The sequence below is a fragment of the Halictus rubicundus genome, chromosome 2 (genome assembly GCF_050948215.1).
Source record: "Halictus rubicundus isolate RS-2024b chromosome 2, iyHalRubi1_principal, whole genome shotgun sequence".
In the NCBI taxonomy this organism is placed as follows: domain Eukaryota; kingdom Metazoa; phylum Arthropoda; class Insecta; order Hymenoptera; family Halictidae; genus Halictus; species Halictus rubicundus.
The window spans coordinates 15,725,349-15,744,124 of record NC_135150.1 but is presented as its reverse complement, the minus strand read 5'-3'; the positions used below and the strand labels follow the sequence as shown (position 1 = coordinate 15,744,124).

Genomic DNA, 18,776 nt, shown 5'->3' with positions numbered 1-18,776 from the left:
GACGCGCCCCGCGTTTAACCAATTTTCTGGCTGGAAAACCGCCGAGGGAAACGAACGCGGAATCCGGCAAGTGCATATACACGGTGTTTCCGAAATCGTGGCACAAACCACCGGGCACGGCTATTCCACATCCAAAATCAAGATGAACAGAAGGGATTACACTTTTTCGTTCGGCTCCCCGTTCTCGCGTTCTCCAGTATTTCCGGATCCGGTAGGTCATCACTAGACTGCGGATTTTATGACAAAAATGGGTAAGCACAATATAAAGTGAAGATATTAAAAAGATTTAAGGCCACCAGCGTACTGGATTCAGCTTAATAAAATAATTAAAAGAATCGAGAAATTTTTATTTCACTCCTGTGTCTTGCAATCGGTGCAAATATTTTTTAGTTTGCATAAAGATCCGCAGTCTAGTCATAACTATTTAAAATAGCGTTACCGTGTGTTCGACATATACACAATTTTTTCATCGCGTTATACGTGGGACTATGCAAAGAATTTTCTAAGTCGATTGTGAGAACCAGAGATGAAATAAAAATGTACTTTTTCTTTTGGTAATTCTGATCAGTCGAAAATAGTGTAGCAATATCTTTAAATTCTTGTATTCCATCCATTTTTGCCGTAAATGCATAAACTACGCGGTAAAACGTTACCCGAAAACGAAGCGTCAAAAATGATTTCCTTTATTGTTATTCCTTCTCTTCGACTTGTTTTTGCACGTAGAATCGTCGCCCGCTTGTCCCGCGATTACGGAAACACCCTGTATAGAAAACTGGTAGAGTTATCACGTCAGAACTGTGAGAAACCACTTGTCGAACGTCTGCGTGCTAGAGTCTGCGTGTCCACCGTCGTCGGCTGGGTTTCCGGTTTCGGGACAGTGGGTGATTTACAGGGAAAAAATCGGCGCGAGACGTGTCGCATTCGATCTTCGAGCCGCGAGCCGATCGGCAGACACGCTTTCAGCGAATTTTCGAGGGAAAACCGTGAAGAATTTAGTGGCCGGCCTGCGCACCTGTTCGAGCGGAACTCTCCGTTTCGCGGCGCGGCGACCAGAGGGTGTAATTTATCGAGTCGAGCGTGCGAGGATAGTGACGCGTTACATAAGTTACAAGTTGTCGGTGGGCTTTTTACCGTGCTCGTAGTTGTAAATTAAATATTAAACTGCGCCGGATAGAGAGCCGATGAGATACCGATCTTGGCAGCCTCGCGGGGAAAGAAGTTTCTCGCCGAGATTTATCGGCGGCCTACAATAATTAACCGATTCCACTTTTTTTCATGCTAATGCCGGTGATTATAAAGTATAATTAACGCTTCTAACACGAATTCGAAGAAGTGAAATCCGTAGACAATTTAAGACAAGACTAATTTATAGACAAGTAAATTAACGCGGTAACTAGTACCGGTGAATTGTGATACACCAAAGCGTATGGTTCGTCGATCGAGTGCAATCATCTTAAATTACGACTAAAAGTATGCGAATTCTTCTGAACGTCAATATTGATCGATGAAAGTCTCCAGTTGTTGCTAGAGTAAAATTTTAGATACATTTTTATTTGACATTTTAGAATATGTTTTAAATAGGCTTACCTAGATACGGAGATGGAACGAAACACTACTAAGACTAGTATACGAACCACAATTATTAGCTGGGAAACCATTTTGAAACCTCTCAAATAACAGTGTAAAATTCTCAACACCGTCAAGGTGGTATTTATTTAAATTTCAAATACTGCAACATTTTGCTTTACTTTATTGCCGGGTAAAATTTTATAAAAATCTGTTGCATTTTAGTAAACGATAGTTATTTAAATCAGAGGTCTGGTTGGAAGATGTGTTGATTATTAGGGGGACCCATAAGTAATCAGTTATTTTGCAATTTAAAACAAACTTTGTAGTAAATTTAAGTTTTTATTTCTTAATTTATTATATAATCTCCATCATTATCAGGGACAGTTTGCCACATTTCCTGCAAATATTCAGTCCCCCTCTTATAGGGGGATATATTTATTTCTTAAATAATGCTCCAGAGATCAGAAAAGGTGATAGTCAGAAGGTACGGAAGGTACGGAAGCCGCCATTTCATTACAGGGTTGTAAAAAAAATTATACTTTTTAGAATATTTTGAACACAGGCTTTACCGAAAACTGTAAAAGAATATGTGTTTCCTCTTGAACGATCGGTACAGAACTAAAGGCAAAACAAATTCTTTGCAAATAATTGACTACTTATGGGTACCCCTAATACTTTCCAGAAAATTATGTACGAAGTTCTGCTAAATCGATATTATCAGCAGAATTAATTTTATAACATTTTTCACGGCATTCAACGTGTCGAACCGATTGCGTTATTGCACTTTCATGGTGCACTAAGAAAGTCTAGTAAAGGGTTCAACAAGTGGCCGGTCCGACGTGTTTGGAAAGCCGTGAAGCAGCGGAAGAATAGCGTTCGGAGCGCGCGTAGAAAGCCATCGGAACGTAACCTGGAATCAACGGCGTTCCGGATCGTAATAAGGAAAATGTTCCCGGTGCATTTCACTCTCCCACTGTCTGTCTGCGCGTTGTTAAAAAGAGACTCGTTTCACACGCGGATCGAACGCACCACCGGCCCGGTTCCCGCCTGCTATTGAAATCGGGACGCCCGCGAGCTGCGATTCAACGATCCGAACAAGCCGATCCGAGGCGAGCCAGAGCTGTTCCCTTCCCGTGTTGTCGATCGAAAATTCAATCTGTTCGGGCCGCCGATCCGATCTAAGTGGATCGCTCCTAGGAAGAAACACCGGCGCCTATTACCAGGCTCGTTTCTCACCTCGCTCGTGCGCCAGGCCAGAAGGAGGAAGCGGACAAAAGCGCGTTCGAGATTCCAATTCGGTCGTGCTCTCTCTACGAATTATGGCGGATGGTCTGCCCTTTTGCATACCCGCCGATGCAAACAGCCCGTGCACACCGTGCACACCGTAGACCGGGTTAACCTTTCGCCGGCCGGGGATCCAGTTCAGTCGAACTGAGTCAGGAGGAGCGCGATCTTTCGGCACTGCGCGTCTGCGAAATGCTTTCCGGGAATTTAGGTGAGCTTCCTTGACGTTTCTATCCGCTTGTATTGTGCAGTCTGTCACAGTAATATTCGGACAATTTGAAAACGACGATAACTTTCTTCAGATCGGATCAAAAGTCCTTAACCCTTTGCACTCGGCGCTATTACTAAAACTAAATTTTTCTTCCGTCTTAGAATATTTTCATTTTACTCATACGAAACTGATCCGATTTCTACATATAATATTTAAATGTTTAGTAGTTTATTCAATACAAATTTTGTAATATTTTTTGTAATTTCTTTAAAATAATGCCACAACAATTTCTAGTGGCGCTTCAGAGTCACCACTCGAGTGCAAACGGTTAATATATATATATATATAATTTAATTGTTTAATGTTGCTTCAACATGAAAGGTCATTAGCAACACGGTACATTTTCTTACAATATATTATACATATTTGTATCCTTGATATACTTGGCAAGACCGGCGGTATACTCCTTAGAACTTAACAGAATGGGTAAGGATCTAGGCAACTTAGCATTTTTGCTTTCATTCTCGTATTTTTTGCATTCTATTATTAGGTGATTTATGTTAATTGGTACTTTACATATATCGCAGATCGTATTTTCTTTCTTATTTAACAAAAATGAATGGGTCATTTCTGAGTGTCCAATTCGAATTTGACGATCTACTGGACTTGGAAATTTGTGCCACTCAAAATCCGCTCCTTCATTATGATATTTTTCTATATAATTCCTTTTAATTTTGTCAAATACCTGTTTCCTAAAAATTTCATTTAGATGGTTTTTAAGATCGTTTAGTCTGTTATAACGGGTGATTTGTTTCATTTTTGTGTTGCAGGCTGCTAATTTGGCATATTTCCCAGATGTTGGAGGAATTAGTTTCCTGGCTAATATACATTTTTTGAAAAAAATTCAATCGGTGGAGAGAATTTTATGGGTTGTTTTTTCACACTTCTCTGTGTGTTGACAAATTCAAAAGATCTTTTATACATCAGTTTTGTATCTTAAAATTGTATATTAAACCGATTTAAGGACATCAATGCATTATTAAAAGACCGACAAGATTTTTACTTGGCTCCAGTGTCTTGCAATCAATACGAACATTGTTTTCGCATAAAGCTCCGCAGCAGAGCCATCGAATTCGAAATCTTATATAATTTTGAGGTCTCGCAGCAACAAAAATCGCGCAGGATGCTAGCGAACAATTTCCGTACCGCGGTACCGATTTATTTCGCTCGCGGGGCGATCAAATTTAGATCTCGGAGTTCCCAGAGCAGAGTACGAGCGTCACGACCGAGAGGGGCCGTCGGTAGCGAGAGATCTAGCGTGATCTACGACGGAACCGGCGCTCGAGGGCCGCAATAACTCGGCGTCGCGATCCGGTGTCCGTTGATCCGGCATCGTCGTCATCCTCGCACTCTCTCGCGGTCGAGCAACGTGCTGCGAGACGAAATAATGGTACGGTGTCCGGCGTTCTAACGCGGCAGAGGGGCGGCGTACGGTCCTCTCCACCCCCTCGAACGATCCCGTGTCCCGTCGAGCACCGGAGCCGGGGCCCGGTTCTCCGTGGGCCGGGAAAAAGTGAATAAAAGACGAGCCACGGGCACGGTTATTGAAATCAGCCCCTTCCGCCGCTCGTTGCCGGCTTTGACGGGCCAGATCGCCGGTTTAAAACGTGCCCGCGCGCGAAACTGACGTCCCGACCCCTCCCAGTCGGTGTTGTTGCACTGCTTCGCCCCTCGGCCGGCCGGTTGCACGCGCTCGTTGCACTCCGCGGCGCTGCACCGTGCTCGTCATCTCGCTTCTCCCGTGCCCGCGCTTCCGAGGGGATGTTGATGCGTTATTGCCTTAATCTGTCCGTCGGGATTTTATCGACGCGGAATCGACTCCGGTTAGACGCGGACGCGGTGCTCGTAATTATGGTCGTCATCGGGAGCAAAGGTTATCTGTCTGACTACGCTGATGCGATTCGTTGACCCCCAGCATCCTTAAAACGGTAACCCGCCGGCTGATACGTCACCGTTCCGGGACGCGAGCCCGAACCCCGTCGGACGTGCAATTACTCGGCACGGAGATCCAGAAAGCTTCATCGAGATTGTTTAAACTATTCGGATATGAATTTTCGTAAATGGGGGGCTCACAATTCAAGACCTGTTGTGGGCCTAAATGTTAGTAAATCTAGCGGTATGTTTGAGGAAAGCTAGGCAATTCTGTACCAGAAGTTAGACTAAATTATTCGTGTCAGATCTTCGATAATTGAAAAACAATTTTTCGTGCCCGAGTTTAAGAGATGTCGTTATGAATTTATGGACAGTGGGTATCAATGCAGTTGCGAGAGGCGAGGAGCCATTTTATTTTTTTCTCGATAATTTCGAAGAGTTCAAAACAGCGTATCACACGTAGCCTAGCATGCGTGGCGATCATTTGTGCAGGATACGTGACCCGGCGAACGCATCGCTGCTTTCCGCACGGTTTCCAGCAACAATCGGAAAGGAGAAGGCGCGCGCATTTCATGCGCTACGCGTACGCGCGTCTGACGCATCGTGGACAGAAGGCGCAACGCGTCCGCTCGACGCGGTATAATTAACGCGATTGAGGTAATAGTGGAATTCTTCGACGACCACGGGACACATTAACTATCGGAAAATTGCGACAAGCCCGTGGCAATGCGTCAGGCGAGCTAATACTCGCGCGAAGCGCCTTCGGGCCGGCCGGGCCGCTCGAAGGCTCGTATCTCGCCGGGCACGTGCGAACAGTCGACGCGGACAAAGTGCAGGCATCCAGCCGCGGACAGTGCATAGAACACGATGCAGTTCTCCTCGCCTTTTTTTTCCACGCCGCCGAGATATTCCTGATGGATCTCCTATCGGAATGGCCCAACTATTAAGACCGAACGGCCTGGCGGGCTCTGTATCTCCTCTTCTGATCACTTTCATTATAAATACCCTAAAGGAGACATTTAGATTGTTCGTTGATTACCTCTATCGTGAATAGTCATTCCGTTTTTTGCGAGGTCTCTATCTAGCCGCCGAGGGTGCTTCGTTCTTGGCCTCGAACGATGCAATTCCGACATTTTTAGGGCGCGTTTTAATTGAACTGGATCCGCATGTTTGGAATAGAAACATATCCAAACTGGAAACCTAATGACCACATTTTTTTATTTATGGCACAGCTTCTTTTTCTAGTTGTTGCTTGAAAGTATGCACTTGCGAGGTTTCTTTTCCTGTAAGAATGACCGCAACTGGGCATCATGGCTGCCGATTTTTGTGCAAAATGAAAATTGCCCGAGTCAGTTCTAAGAGACAGAAGTTAAAGTGCGTTTCGTATTCGGATAATTTTAACAACTCAAGAATAAAGTAACAACATTAAAATCTTTCAATGCCTTCACAGTTTTGTATATGTCCGAACTATTTCTGTCATGAATGCACATAATCCGCTAGTCATGACAAATACAGTGACGCTAATATATCGGGGCAGATAATATTTCGTCGCATAAGTGTTTTTTGGCTACGTCACGCTTATTTCGGGGACGCGTGAGCAAGAATCACGGGTCACGATCGAACGTGTGCGCGACTAACCGTTCGGTTTGCTATCGGGCCGCGAGGGCCCGCATTTTTCAGGAATATCAGATGCAGCGCGAGCTGTTAAGCGACACCGGTGAGCAGAGCCGAGCCGAGCCGAGCCGAGTATTCGCTCGTGCATCGTAAAGCTTCACCTGGGTAAGGTTGGAATTCGGCGATGCCTGCGGAATATTCAGAAACGCGGCCCCCGCGGCTAGAATCATCGGGGATCTACATATTTAGAGTCGTGCACGCGAACGTGACTGTACGTTTAACGATCCGTGAGCGTAAGGTGACGCTCGAGTTTACGTCCTCCGTGCCCCGCCAGATACAACCGTCCCATAAGTCCAGATTTGCATTCCCGTTAAGGGATATTTCTAGATCTGTTCCCCGAACAGTGGAAATAGTGCCGCATTCCGAGCGTGTCGGCCGCGCGAGATACCGCGGCACCGCTTCGGTATTAATTAACACTTGACTTTTCTTTTCGTCGCACGGCGAACGGCGACGCCGATACCGCACGACCACGGTGTCGAGATAACGCCGGGAGCCGCGCGGATTGGCGTGTGAATTATAGTCGCCGAGATGAACAGTTGATACCATCGGCGAGCATTTAATTACTTTTTAGCTTTCAGCTGCGCGAGAAATTTCTCTTGTTGCTGGATCCCGAACTTTGGGTTTGCGTGTTAGTGGAGGGCTTGTTCGAATTCTCATTTTTATAGGTCGTTTCTGGAAAAAGTTACTTTTGTCGGCGAGGAACCTGTTCGTTTCACCCTCTGACCACGAGGCCTGGGTCTATTTTGACTCAAAGTGCCAAAAATTTCGTTACTTTGTTTCTGGCTATTGAATTAACACTAAACCTACCAAGCGTACAACATATAAAAATGAAACGTCTTATGTTAGGTCGTCCCATAAGTTCGTGCCGTGGATATGTTTATATTATTCACCATTGAAAAGTATTTTAATGAAAAACCGCAGAAATTTTATAGTGATAGTATGATGTCTTTGGCAAAAAGGTCAGGAGAGGTTGTGGAATGAAAGGGTGATTACATATTTTATTTTTAGAATTTAAATGGTACAAGAGTAAACGGCACGAACTTATGGGACGACCTAATAGAAGGGAGAAGATTGAATTTACTTAAACTTTGGACGATTTTCAATATAACATGTAATTCTCTATGCAAACATTTTTATAATTTCAATAATTGTGAAATAGAAAATCAGTCATTGTGACCGTGGTAGGTTTAGTGTTAACTAAACAGTTGTTACACTATGCAAAGACTAACATGTCTGCAAGAAGAACCTCCAAAAGTATGTTTCAAGAAATTGAGTCCTAAGCAGTAAATAAGCCTAAATATCATCAATTATACGATTGTGAGGATGGTCCGACGTCCGAATGTTAATTTTTGATAATGTACACATTTGTCTGCGTTTAACGATCTCACGAACGGTATCCTATAATTTATACTATCTTTCTAGTGAAAGTGAAGCGAAGATAAAATGTCACTTCTTTCTGCATCCCGAGTTGTGAAATTATGTTATTACACGAATGTCTTGTATCTTCTAAAATTCTTGTAAATAAAACGACAAGATAGTGGTAAATGAACAGTAATTTAATTAATACTCCGGGTCGTTCGATAACTTGTATAATATTTGTATAACAGCACCGTGTATGCGACGCGAATGCAGTAATTTCGGTGATTTCAACGCGTGGTAAGTAGGTGACGCTAGTCGCGCGCTGGTGACTTCAACGCGTGGTAAGCGACATCGCCGCATCGAAGTTATTCAGATGAGCATAACTCACACTGCGATCCCAAAAAATCATTTTCAGAATTTAGACATTATTTTTGCTATGACATACGCAAATAAACCGAATTTTATTAGAATCTTTAAAACAAAAAAGGACTAAAGTGACACATACAGTAGCTCTTGAAAGACACTGGCACATATGTGTACTTGCGTTTAATTTCCTCAAATTAAAATTATTCTGAATAAAGGAAAGGTGAAATGTGTTAGAGAACTAGTCACCACAGAATCCAACAACAAGAAAAATTTGTACGGAAAATATTTTAACAAACCAAGGAATCAAATTATTTCGATCCTTCAGAAATTTTTGATCTTGCAGGAATTTGGCAATCACACCCACGGCAATCGTCCACGAACAAAGGCTTGAACAACCGCAGCGAACCGTACGAATAATTCAAGTATACTGCGAGGGATCATCAAATTCGCCGGGGAGCTCCATTTATCATTCCGTTGGGGGTACGCCCGAGTTAATATCGACGAGGCGTGGGTCGACAAGATCTGGACAGTCCGGCGCATTTGTCCAGACGGGTAACACAATAAACTACAGATCCATGGCAGAGGAATCGCGATAACCGTGGTCCAAAAGCTCCCCCACTGTTTTCCCATGACCTCCGACCGGGCGGCGCGTAATCGAACATTAAATACGGGGGTCGTGGGGCATCAATTCGAATAAGCCCGGCCCGATAAACGGTTGTCAGTGTTGGGGACAGCGGGCGAGCCCGCGGATCGATCGATCCGAGGCGATCGACGGTGGATCGCCGCTTCCGCGGGATTAGCGATCGGGCTGCTCGCGGTCAGCGGAGGCCGTGGCCCGGATCGATTCACGGAGCGTTCTCCCGGGCCTGGCAAGCGGAGAAAGCACGACGTGGGAATACACGTCGCCGCGGATTACGCCCCCTCTTCGGGTTCGTGGCTCGGCTGCTCGCGCGGGGCGAGTGCTCACGAGAGCGGGCCGAGCTGCTAGCCAGCGATCACGTGAACCGCGTGTTATCTCGTGCATGTACGCCCGTCCGCTCTAAGAGTACAGGGTGGCGAGAAAGTAATCGGTCCTATCCGCGACATGAACGCACGAGAGCTTCTTATCAAACGATCTCCATTCCTGTTTCAAACGAATCTCGCGACTAAGAATTTTTTTAGAACCTCAACCCATTTCTTTAAAAAGAAATCGCACGAGTAATTTCAACCCTCCTGACGATTCTCACAGCGATAAAAGCTAGTGTTACATTTCTTTCTCAAAATTTTCACACTTACAACAATATAAGGTAGTGTTATAATTTCTTTTCCACATCGAAATTTTTGAAGGAAATGCGCCAGTTCTCCAGAATAAAATTCACATGTGAAACTTGTCGAGATAGTAGAGACTTCAAGTATCAGAGGTTCGGATAATCGAGGTCCCACTGTAAAGGAAAAATTTTGTCTATACTTTGAACGGTTTAAACACTTTAAGGGTAAATTTTGCGTTACGGTGTCCAACAAAGATCTAGAGAAGACGTCGCGGCGAATCATCCCCGGGAAGGAGGATGCTTTCCCGACACCGTGTACACGCGTTCGCCGGCCAGCCAGCGAGCGACCATAGCCGCGGATAAGTATTCACTTTAGCCCCGGTTCGTGACCTCGTATCGCCAGGCATTACAGCCGCCTTTTTATCGGGGCGCCACGTCACGGAGGCTGCAATTACTAATTTAGAGGCGAGACCGAGTCGTGCCAAATCCCTCGGCTTCGCGGCTCCGAGCCGCGCTGCCGCCCTCTTTCTCATGTTATTTGTATGATGCGGCTGGTATGCGCCTCGGCTGAGAGAAGCGAGCGGACGGCCCGAAGTTCCGCGCGAGGAAGAAGCGGATCGAGCATCCGTGGATCGTATACACCTCCGCCCTCTTCCTCCCTCCGGGTTTTCCTCCCCCTCGTAGGGACGTGGTAGCCGGAGGAGGTTGAAACGCGGAGCCAGATGCAACCATCGAAATGTGCACACCCGCGAGAGGCCCCTCCGCTAATTACATGCCTGTCGCGGCGCATGAACGCCATTTCCTAATTGTGAGCAAGCTCGAGGAGAGAACGGAACACAGAAAGAGAGAGAGAGAGAGAGAGAGGCAAGCGCGGCAGATCCGGACGTCAGCAAGATACGCTACGGGCATTTTTAGCTGGCGGGCATGATGGACGTGCCGGGGGTAATAGAAAAGCGGTGGCGGATTAATTGCGCTCCGAGTACGTTTCAAGAGGAGGCGGGACATCTCGAGCGGTTCTCGATAGGCGGCGGTCTCAGGGCTCGTTCGACCTTCGCTGATTTTGGTGCATGATCCCCGTCGCGAAGCTTCGGTTTGTTGTACCTTTGTTGATTTTAACACTTCAAACCTGCAGCGCTAGTACGGGCTTGTTTGACACAAAATGCTAATGGGTGTCCCAAATAGAGCTGACATTTTAAAGTGAAGACGTCTGAAAGATATTTTAAACTTAAACTATGTTATTAATAGACTGCGGATCTTTGTGCACTTATAATAAAATTGAGTAGATAAAATTTGAAATTGTAGGAAAATTAAAAAAATTTTGAATGTCGATATACTATTTCTTGTCTATTAAAATTAGCATGTGAAGAAATAACATTCTACTTAGTTTCTATTTCTTGTAATCGATGCAGATAATTTTTATTTTGCATAGAGATCCAATTCAAATCGGTTCCAAAGTTCAACCCAATTCTAATCTCACTAATAGCCAACACTTAAGTGTATCTCTTTTACCAGACACACTGCGCTCCACTCCGCGATTAATTAGTACAGCCGATGCACCTTCAGACTGTAACAAAAGCGTCAATAATCAATGGTCACGCGAGGCATATACCGCAATCACGACCAATGAAATACGACGTACCTGCCTCCCGAGCACATTAACAGAACAAGCGGACCAAACCGCGTAACGTACTCCTGATTCTAGCCGGGGTCGTTAATCTCCGATGATCTCTATCTATTGAATCGCACTGTCTCGCGTTTAATGTCCACGCAGCAATGAAATCGATATCAGTATTAATCAAAATCGAGTAGTTGCGCGTCCGTTGCCGGTTCCACGACGGAGAGAGACGCGGCAAGAGAGAAGGAGAACCCAGTCGACAAATCTCTGCCGGATCATTGCTCACGGGTCCGCTTCCCCCCGGTCGCCGGTGACTCCGGTGCTTAATTTAAATCCCTCTCTATTCCACCGGAGGGGAACGCAGCGCCGAGAAACCGGGGAGATTCGTTTCCGACCCTCCGCTCGTATCGTAGAACAATGAAGGGCCGCTATTAATATTGGCTCACTATCTCGCCGGTATCGCGCGTTTCACACTCCCCACGCACTCGAATAACACGGCCCGCGTAGGGACATTTTCATTGCATATTAATGCCCCTCATTACTGCCACTCCGCACCGCATTACTCAATGCTACACCGCCGGCCCGTCTAGTGTTTCAAACGGGATCGAGCCGGAAATGCTATTGACCGCGTAGGTTCCACCCGCGAAAAATCATGCTCCCACCCCGATCACGGGATCCTCTATCACCCTGCAACCTTTCGAACAAGGATTAATATTCCAGCTCTCTCTCTCGCATCTCGCGTTATCCAATTTAATTTGCCCCTTGGTGTCCGGTTAATCCAATCCTGAGAACTCGAAGTGATAGAACGACGAAGTATTAGGGGTACCCATAAGTAATCAATTATTTGCAAACAATTTCTTTTGCCTTTAGTTCTGTATCGATCGTTGAAGAGGAAACACGTATTCTTTTACAGTTTTCGGTAAAGCATCCTGTATTCAAAATATTCTATTAATTTTTTTTGCAACCCTGTAATAAAATGGCGGCGTCCGTACCTTCCGAGGATCATATTCGTCGTTGCATACTTTTTAATTTTCCTGCGGGACTTAATGCAACGGTAACAACAAAGAAAATTTGCGATGTTTATGGAGATGTATTGAAGGTCGACAAGTGTCAACGTTGGTTCAGAAAGTTTGCTACTGGTGATTATGATCTCTCTGATAAGCCTCGGAGTGGACGACCAGTTGAATTTGATAATGACACCCTAAAATCTCTAGTGGAAGCTGATCCAAAATTAAGTATACAAGAATTATCGAAAAGCCTTGGGTCCACATGGTCGACTATACAAAGGCACCTAAACGAAATGGGAAAGGCATATCGACAAGGAATATGAGTACCGCATAAATTATCTGAGACCAACGAGAATATTCGTCGATCAATTTGCACTTTATTCCTATCCAGATTACGTAGAAATCCATTTCTTAGCAGAATCGTTACCGGAGATGGAAAATGGATTCTTTATGATAACATAAATGTACCAATTGCTCCGGATATTGCTCCCTCTGACTATCATCTTTTCAGATCTCTGCAGCATTATTTAAGACATAAAACATTCACTTCTGTAGAAGATGTAAGGAGGCACCTTGAGTCATATTTTGCTTCACGAACCCTGGATTTCTATAAGAGGGGGACTGAAAATTTGCAGGAAAGATGGCAAACAGTCCTTGATAATGATGAAGATTATATAATAAATTAGGAAATGAAAACTTGAATTTACTACAAAGTTTGTTTTAGATTTCAAAATAATTGATCACTTATGGAGCTCCCTAATACTACGGTTGTGAATGCCTTCTTTGACTATTCTGGTATAATTATTTACTAATTCATGTCTTTTTGACAAAGCATTGTACAAACATTTTGCTGTGCATCACTGTACGCAAACCGTCCATTTTTACATCGACCGTACTTTATAGTTAGCTTAATGCGGTGTACGCAAGCGTGGTGTACTATTTCATAAAACCCCTCATTTCATTTTATTCACAAAGCAAAGAAATACCGAGAGAATGAAGGCGTACATTGCATAAGTTACACATGTTATGGTGTAACGTCATGCTCAATTTACCTGAAACTTCATATTTGTAACGTAACACCTTCATTCTCTGAACGCTTCATTTATTCGTCGAACTCGCGGTTAAATCCTCGTCTAACAACGAGTCGGACTCGTGGCTACGTAAAAGTGCACTCGCAACGGGCACAGAGTGATTTGATATATTGTTAACCGCCTGTTAACGTTGCTGACCGCAAGTCGGATCTCGTGTTCGCACGTTGTAATTTCTGCTCGCTATCATTATGATATTTATTACGCCGAACAATGTTTCCTTTACCTTCTGGTTTGGCTACATGAAAATTACGACTAACTTTTTAATTTCAAAATTAGTGAACGTGTATATACACGTTACACCTTTAAATATTTAAAGTGAGAAGTGTAATGTTCTCAACAAAAGCTAAACAATGTAACCTTTCTACGTTTCCTGAGTGAAAAGTTCATCCATTTTACGTCATTGATCCTGCAAAATCTTTTATTTGGCTATGATTGTATTTTAACTTGATATGTTTGTTTAAAATGTAGGATTATAAACGAAAATGAGAAAGTTAAAGTGTACTAATAGGAAATGGATGAATATTAGCCAAGAATCTTTTGTTTAATATTTTCAAAGTCTGTATAAGGGTTAAAGAATTGTATAACAAGGATAAAATATGAAGACAGTACAATAGATGATTACAGGTATACATAAATCATTTACTAAATGAATAAAATAAAATTAAATAAAACCATAGTTCATGCTTATGCGTGCGACGAGTTCAAGAAACAATTATTTTGAATAAAATATGAGTTTTATCTCAATTCAAGAAAGAGAAATGATTCGCCTGAATTAAAAAAATTTCATTCAATGAGACATATGAACCTCAGAATAAAATCAATATTATTAAAATTAGAAATTGTGCACAACACATTCCGGTACCTGAAAGAAGACATTTTAATAAAAAAGAAGAAAACAATTTCGTATGAATATAACACAAAAGGATTGCTCCAATACACGTATCAAGTTGTACAAGCGCCATGTTACAAGAGTATTACCGGCATCTCGCAGAAAGGGGTTAATAAATATTTCCCACGTCCCGGTAGATTTATGGTTTTCCACGAGAGTTATGCTTGCATCGCCTGTCGCGTGCGACACGCATCGAATTAATAACGTTATTAATAAGCGAAAGTCCCCGCCGGAGGGTTGCACGACGGTTTTCCACTTTCGTCTGTGGAACATCGATCCGTACGGATCCATGGATCGTTTCCGGGCTGGACGTGGCGGAAACCGACTGGAGAACAGACCGTGGATTATTAATCGTTCCGGCGTCGGGTCAGGGTTCAGCTGAACGGTAGAATCCTCGGGTTGAACGGTTCGCGAGGTCGTCGTCGCGACGACGAAGACGACGACGAAGACGACGCCTGTTCTGCCGTTCCTGGCAACGTCCGGGACATTAGCTATCGAATCGTTGCCCCGTGTAAGAAATACTTAAATGTCGAGGACTCGGCGCGGCCGAGGGAGAAACCGTTGGCCGGGTCGTGGTTTTATCAGAGCGATATGTCAGTGCGTGACAGCGCGGTGTGTAGACATCGGTCACGGGACGAGCAACATTTCTCACCTCTTAGAGCTTAGGCAGGTAAGGACGTCGCGGCGATGCCGTGTCGAATCGCTCGATTAAATTACACCATTTTTCACGGCCTCGTTCACGTCCGCGCCGACTGCCGTCACCGCGGACCACCTTTTACACGGACAGTTTCTTCCGATCGACTGCCTAACCGCCTTACTATCACGTTTTCTCCTAAAACGATCCCGTAACTGGTTTCGTTGCATCAACTTGGTCTAAAATTGGACCGAAAATAGATTTCTGTGAGACTTCCACCGCCGCAGACGAGGATTTTTTGGAAATACAGTAGAACGATTATCCGGCTTTGCGAGATCGAAATTCTTTATTGTCTGAATACTTTTCATACATAAATAATTTAATTTAATCCGACCATATGCTACACGATTTATCGTACGATTCAATAAGGATTTAGTTCAGCAATGAAACTAAGCAATTGCTGTATCATCCGAACAATCATGGTTCAATGATTGGGTAATCGAGGTTCCACTATACCAAAAATATTTTTCTTGAAAAATTAGTTTTCCTTTAAAAATTAAAAGGAAACTAAGTATGATGTATCGTTATGTAAATTGTTTTCTTGCAAGGAGTAATGACGATTTTATAGATTCTAAAGGAAAGATAAATAGCAAATGGAATAGCATTGCTATAGTGAAACGACATGTGTCAAGGTGTGATCCTTGCATTGTCAAAGGTAAGACGCGTGCAGCTGTTTGATCGTCCATTATGATCGCCTCCGTATTATCAACTCTAAGGTTATTGTCTGCGTATTATATTCGCATACGGGTACCATCAAACTTGCTCGAAGCACTTTTTAAACGCCAGTCTACTTGAGACATATTTTACCAGTACCGAAATAATATGCAAGAAAGAACTGACCAGTTGTAAACTTCAAGTAAGAATTGTTTTATAAAGTACGCCATATTTTCGTCGTAATTGTATTTTCAATAGAATTCTGCTTCCATTGTAATTCAGTTTTATATACAATTTTTATGTTCGGTGTTCCCGCCATTTTGTAAAAATCGGCGGACATTAGTATGCTACAAATAGCCCGCCACATTGCAATGCAAATTTATACCGCTGTAAGTTGTTTGTGGAAGGTAGAAATCGTTTTGTTGCGAGACCTCGTGCAGCAATAGCGCTCGCCACGCATTGAAGTCTCCGAGCGTCGCGTGTGCCAATGTTGCATTCCCGCTTTCGTTATAATGACTTTCTCGACATTGCGGACACTATGGAAATGTGGACATTTTATTTAACACCTCCACGAACGATTAACTCGTTATGGCAATACAATTTTTCTGACGATGTTTCTGAACTCAACCGCTCAAATTAACGTTTCATATTTGGTATAGAAATGAACTTTTTAGTCTACTACTATATGCACTCATGACGCTATTATTATAATATCTAATTGTACTGCCGCTGTAAAGCCTAGTTAACAAAGTCTAACTCTGAGACAAAGTCTAATCCCTTAGGAACTGAAGATATATTGGCCCTCCGTCTGCATATTGGGTCGTTTATGTTCGCGACTGATTTTTTTACTGTTCAAGATTTCCAAAAAATCCCCCAAAAATTTGGAATACGTACTACAGTCCCTATTTCAATACATAAACATTAGAACGTCAAATGCTTGGAGCATTGATAGGAAAAAATAAACATCAAAAAGAAAGAAATTCCAGAGTGACATTTCGCTCCGGTCATAAACGACCCAGGTCGCAGACTCCTATTAATTGAATGTAGAGTATCGCTATGTTTTCTCCCGCCCTTATTATTTTAGGGTATGTACCTATCACTATAAAGCTTCGAACCTTCAACAGACGTTATCCCTGAGGAAATTGAAGGCATACTACTTTAAAATTAAAATGTCCTTACGAATACGATTGCATTCGATCTTCCAGCTAACTTAATGCAATCCAAAGTGTTCCCAGTCCCTAAAGGGTTAGACTCCGCGTTCTCCGGGAGTCTCTATATCGACGGTACAATATAGGAACGCGGCAAAGGGAGGAGGAGTGTGGTGTACGGAGGCGAGCGGCTGCTCCCGATTCGATCGTCGTTTCGCGAGACAATCCCGGGGTCTGGGTCGTTGGGTAAAAGTGCGGTCGGAGAGCTGTCCCGCGTAATCCTTGCGTACAGGCCCCGTACAGGCCCCGTACAGGCTGGAGGCGCGTACGTAGTCCCGGCGGAGTGGTCGCTCGAAGCGAGAAAGCAGGAAGGTCGCGCGGAGTCGAGGAGCCTCGGCGCAGCGGTCGAGACCCCGCAGGAATGCAACGGCGGCTCGAATTAATAGATCGAGGGACCCGGGCGAATTTATCCGCTTCGTGGCGGCGAGTTTAAAAGCGGCGCGGGTCTCCTTTGCATCTCGATCTCCGCGGCACCGGGGACGTACGCGGGGGCCCCTGTATACACGCTGGAACGTACAACGTACGGACCGCGGGGCCGCGGAACAGAGAACAGAGGAGAACCAAGGAGGAGAAGACAGAGCGGACGTTAAAGTGGAGAACCAACCGGGATATGTGCCTACGTAGGTATACGTTCCCGGGGACCACGAAGAAAAGTCTCCGGCCTGGGCTCTAGCTCGCTTCTTCTTTGTCTTCTTTTCTTCTTCCCCCGCCCTCCTCTTCCTCCCCAACTCTGACTCCTCTTCCTCTTTCTTCTTCTTCTTCTTCTTCTTCTTCTTCTGCTTGATCGGGCACCGCAGCTTTCTTTGGTCGGTGGGATAAATAAGAGAGACGCCGGCTCGGTGATGAGTCCAGACAACGGTTAGATAACGGGGAATCGCATTTAGATAAGAAGCGCGGAAGGGCCCATTGAAAATATTCGAATCCGGCGACGCGCGAGGGGGCCCCATTAAAGCGGTGCGCTCCGGCCCGCTTCGGCCCGCGCCGCACCGCCCCGGCACGTGCGCCGGACCGATAACTTCCATATAAGAAATCGCCTCGCAATTAAATCGCGTCGCTTGCCTCTGCGCCCCTCCTCCCCCTCCCCCGACGTCGCCCGTCTCTTTTTCCCTCGTGGATAGCCAATATGCTTTTTCTTCTCGTTCTGACCGCTGCAGAGTCGAACGAACGATGCTTTCGCTCGCGCAACAACAATTGTCTTATGTGAACATCGTAAAGATGCGCTCCAAAAATGTGTTCCTGCCATCTTTAATGAATTGTTGCGTTCCAATTCTGTGGATTAAGCAGGACGAAAATTGTCATTCGATTAAGAGAAGGAAACGGAAACTGTTTTCTTAACAGAACTGTACATAAAATGTCGGTATTAAACAGATTTTTGTATATTTTGATTACAAAGAATATTTAACATGGACGTATGGCACCATATTAACGGCATCAGGATTGTACGTTTAATTGCAAACAAGCTATTTAATTATGTACATAGGAAAAGGCCAGTTCGTATTGCTTATTTTATCCACTACAGTGAATTCTCGATATATGTCATCAACACGGGCCTTGCCAGCGTCGTGTATCGTACAGGTCGTTCTTGATTTAATATAATCGCACCAATAAAATTCTGAAGAACAAAACGTTGATACGTTTATGGACATGGAAGCGAATATCGAAGAATTAATTAAAGCCTGGTCTTGAACTAGGAATATTCCGATTGATACTATCCATTTTGTCCAGGTCAACTACAGTGAATTCTCGATATATGTCCACAATACGGGTCTTGCCAGCGTCGTGTATCGTACAGGAGACATACACCAGCCGTGTTATGTTTACACGCCTCTCGAGCTTCGCGGCCCCTCACGAGGTACACCCCGCGGTAGTGGGGATAATTCCGCGACGTTTATCATCCAGGCCTTGGCGACAAATATAGAGAAATCACTGTGCTTGGTACACAATTTAGTTCTCTGAGGAAAACTATTCGTAGTGGT

The 18,776-nt window shown here is 44.3% G+C and overlaps 1 protein-coding gene across 1 annotated transcript; it reads left to right on the top strand.

The window, feature by feature from the left end:
• The first annotated feature begins 15,560 nt into the window (after positions 1–15,560).
• On the top strand, positions 15,561–17,750 carry LOC143362969 (uncharacterized). The gene is given in 4 exon segments (XM_076803528.1): positions 15,561–15,593; positions 17,143–17,281; positions 17,625–17,704; positions 17,706–17,750. Coding segments are annotated over 4 exon segments (297 nt in total).
• Positions 17,751–18,776: the final 1,026 nt, after the last annotated feature.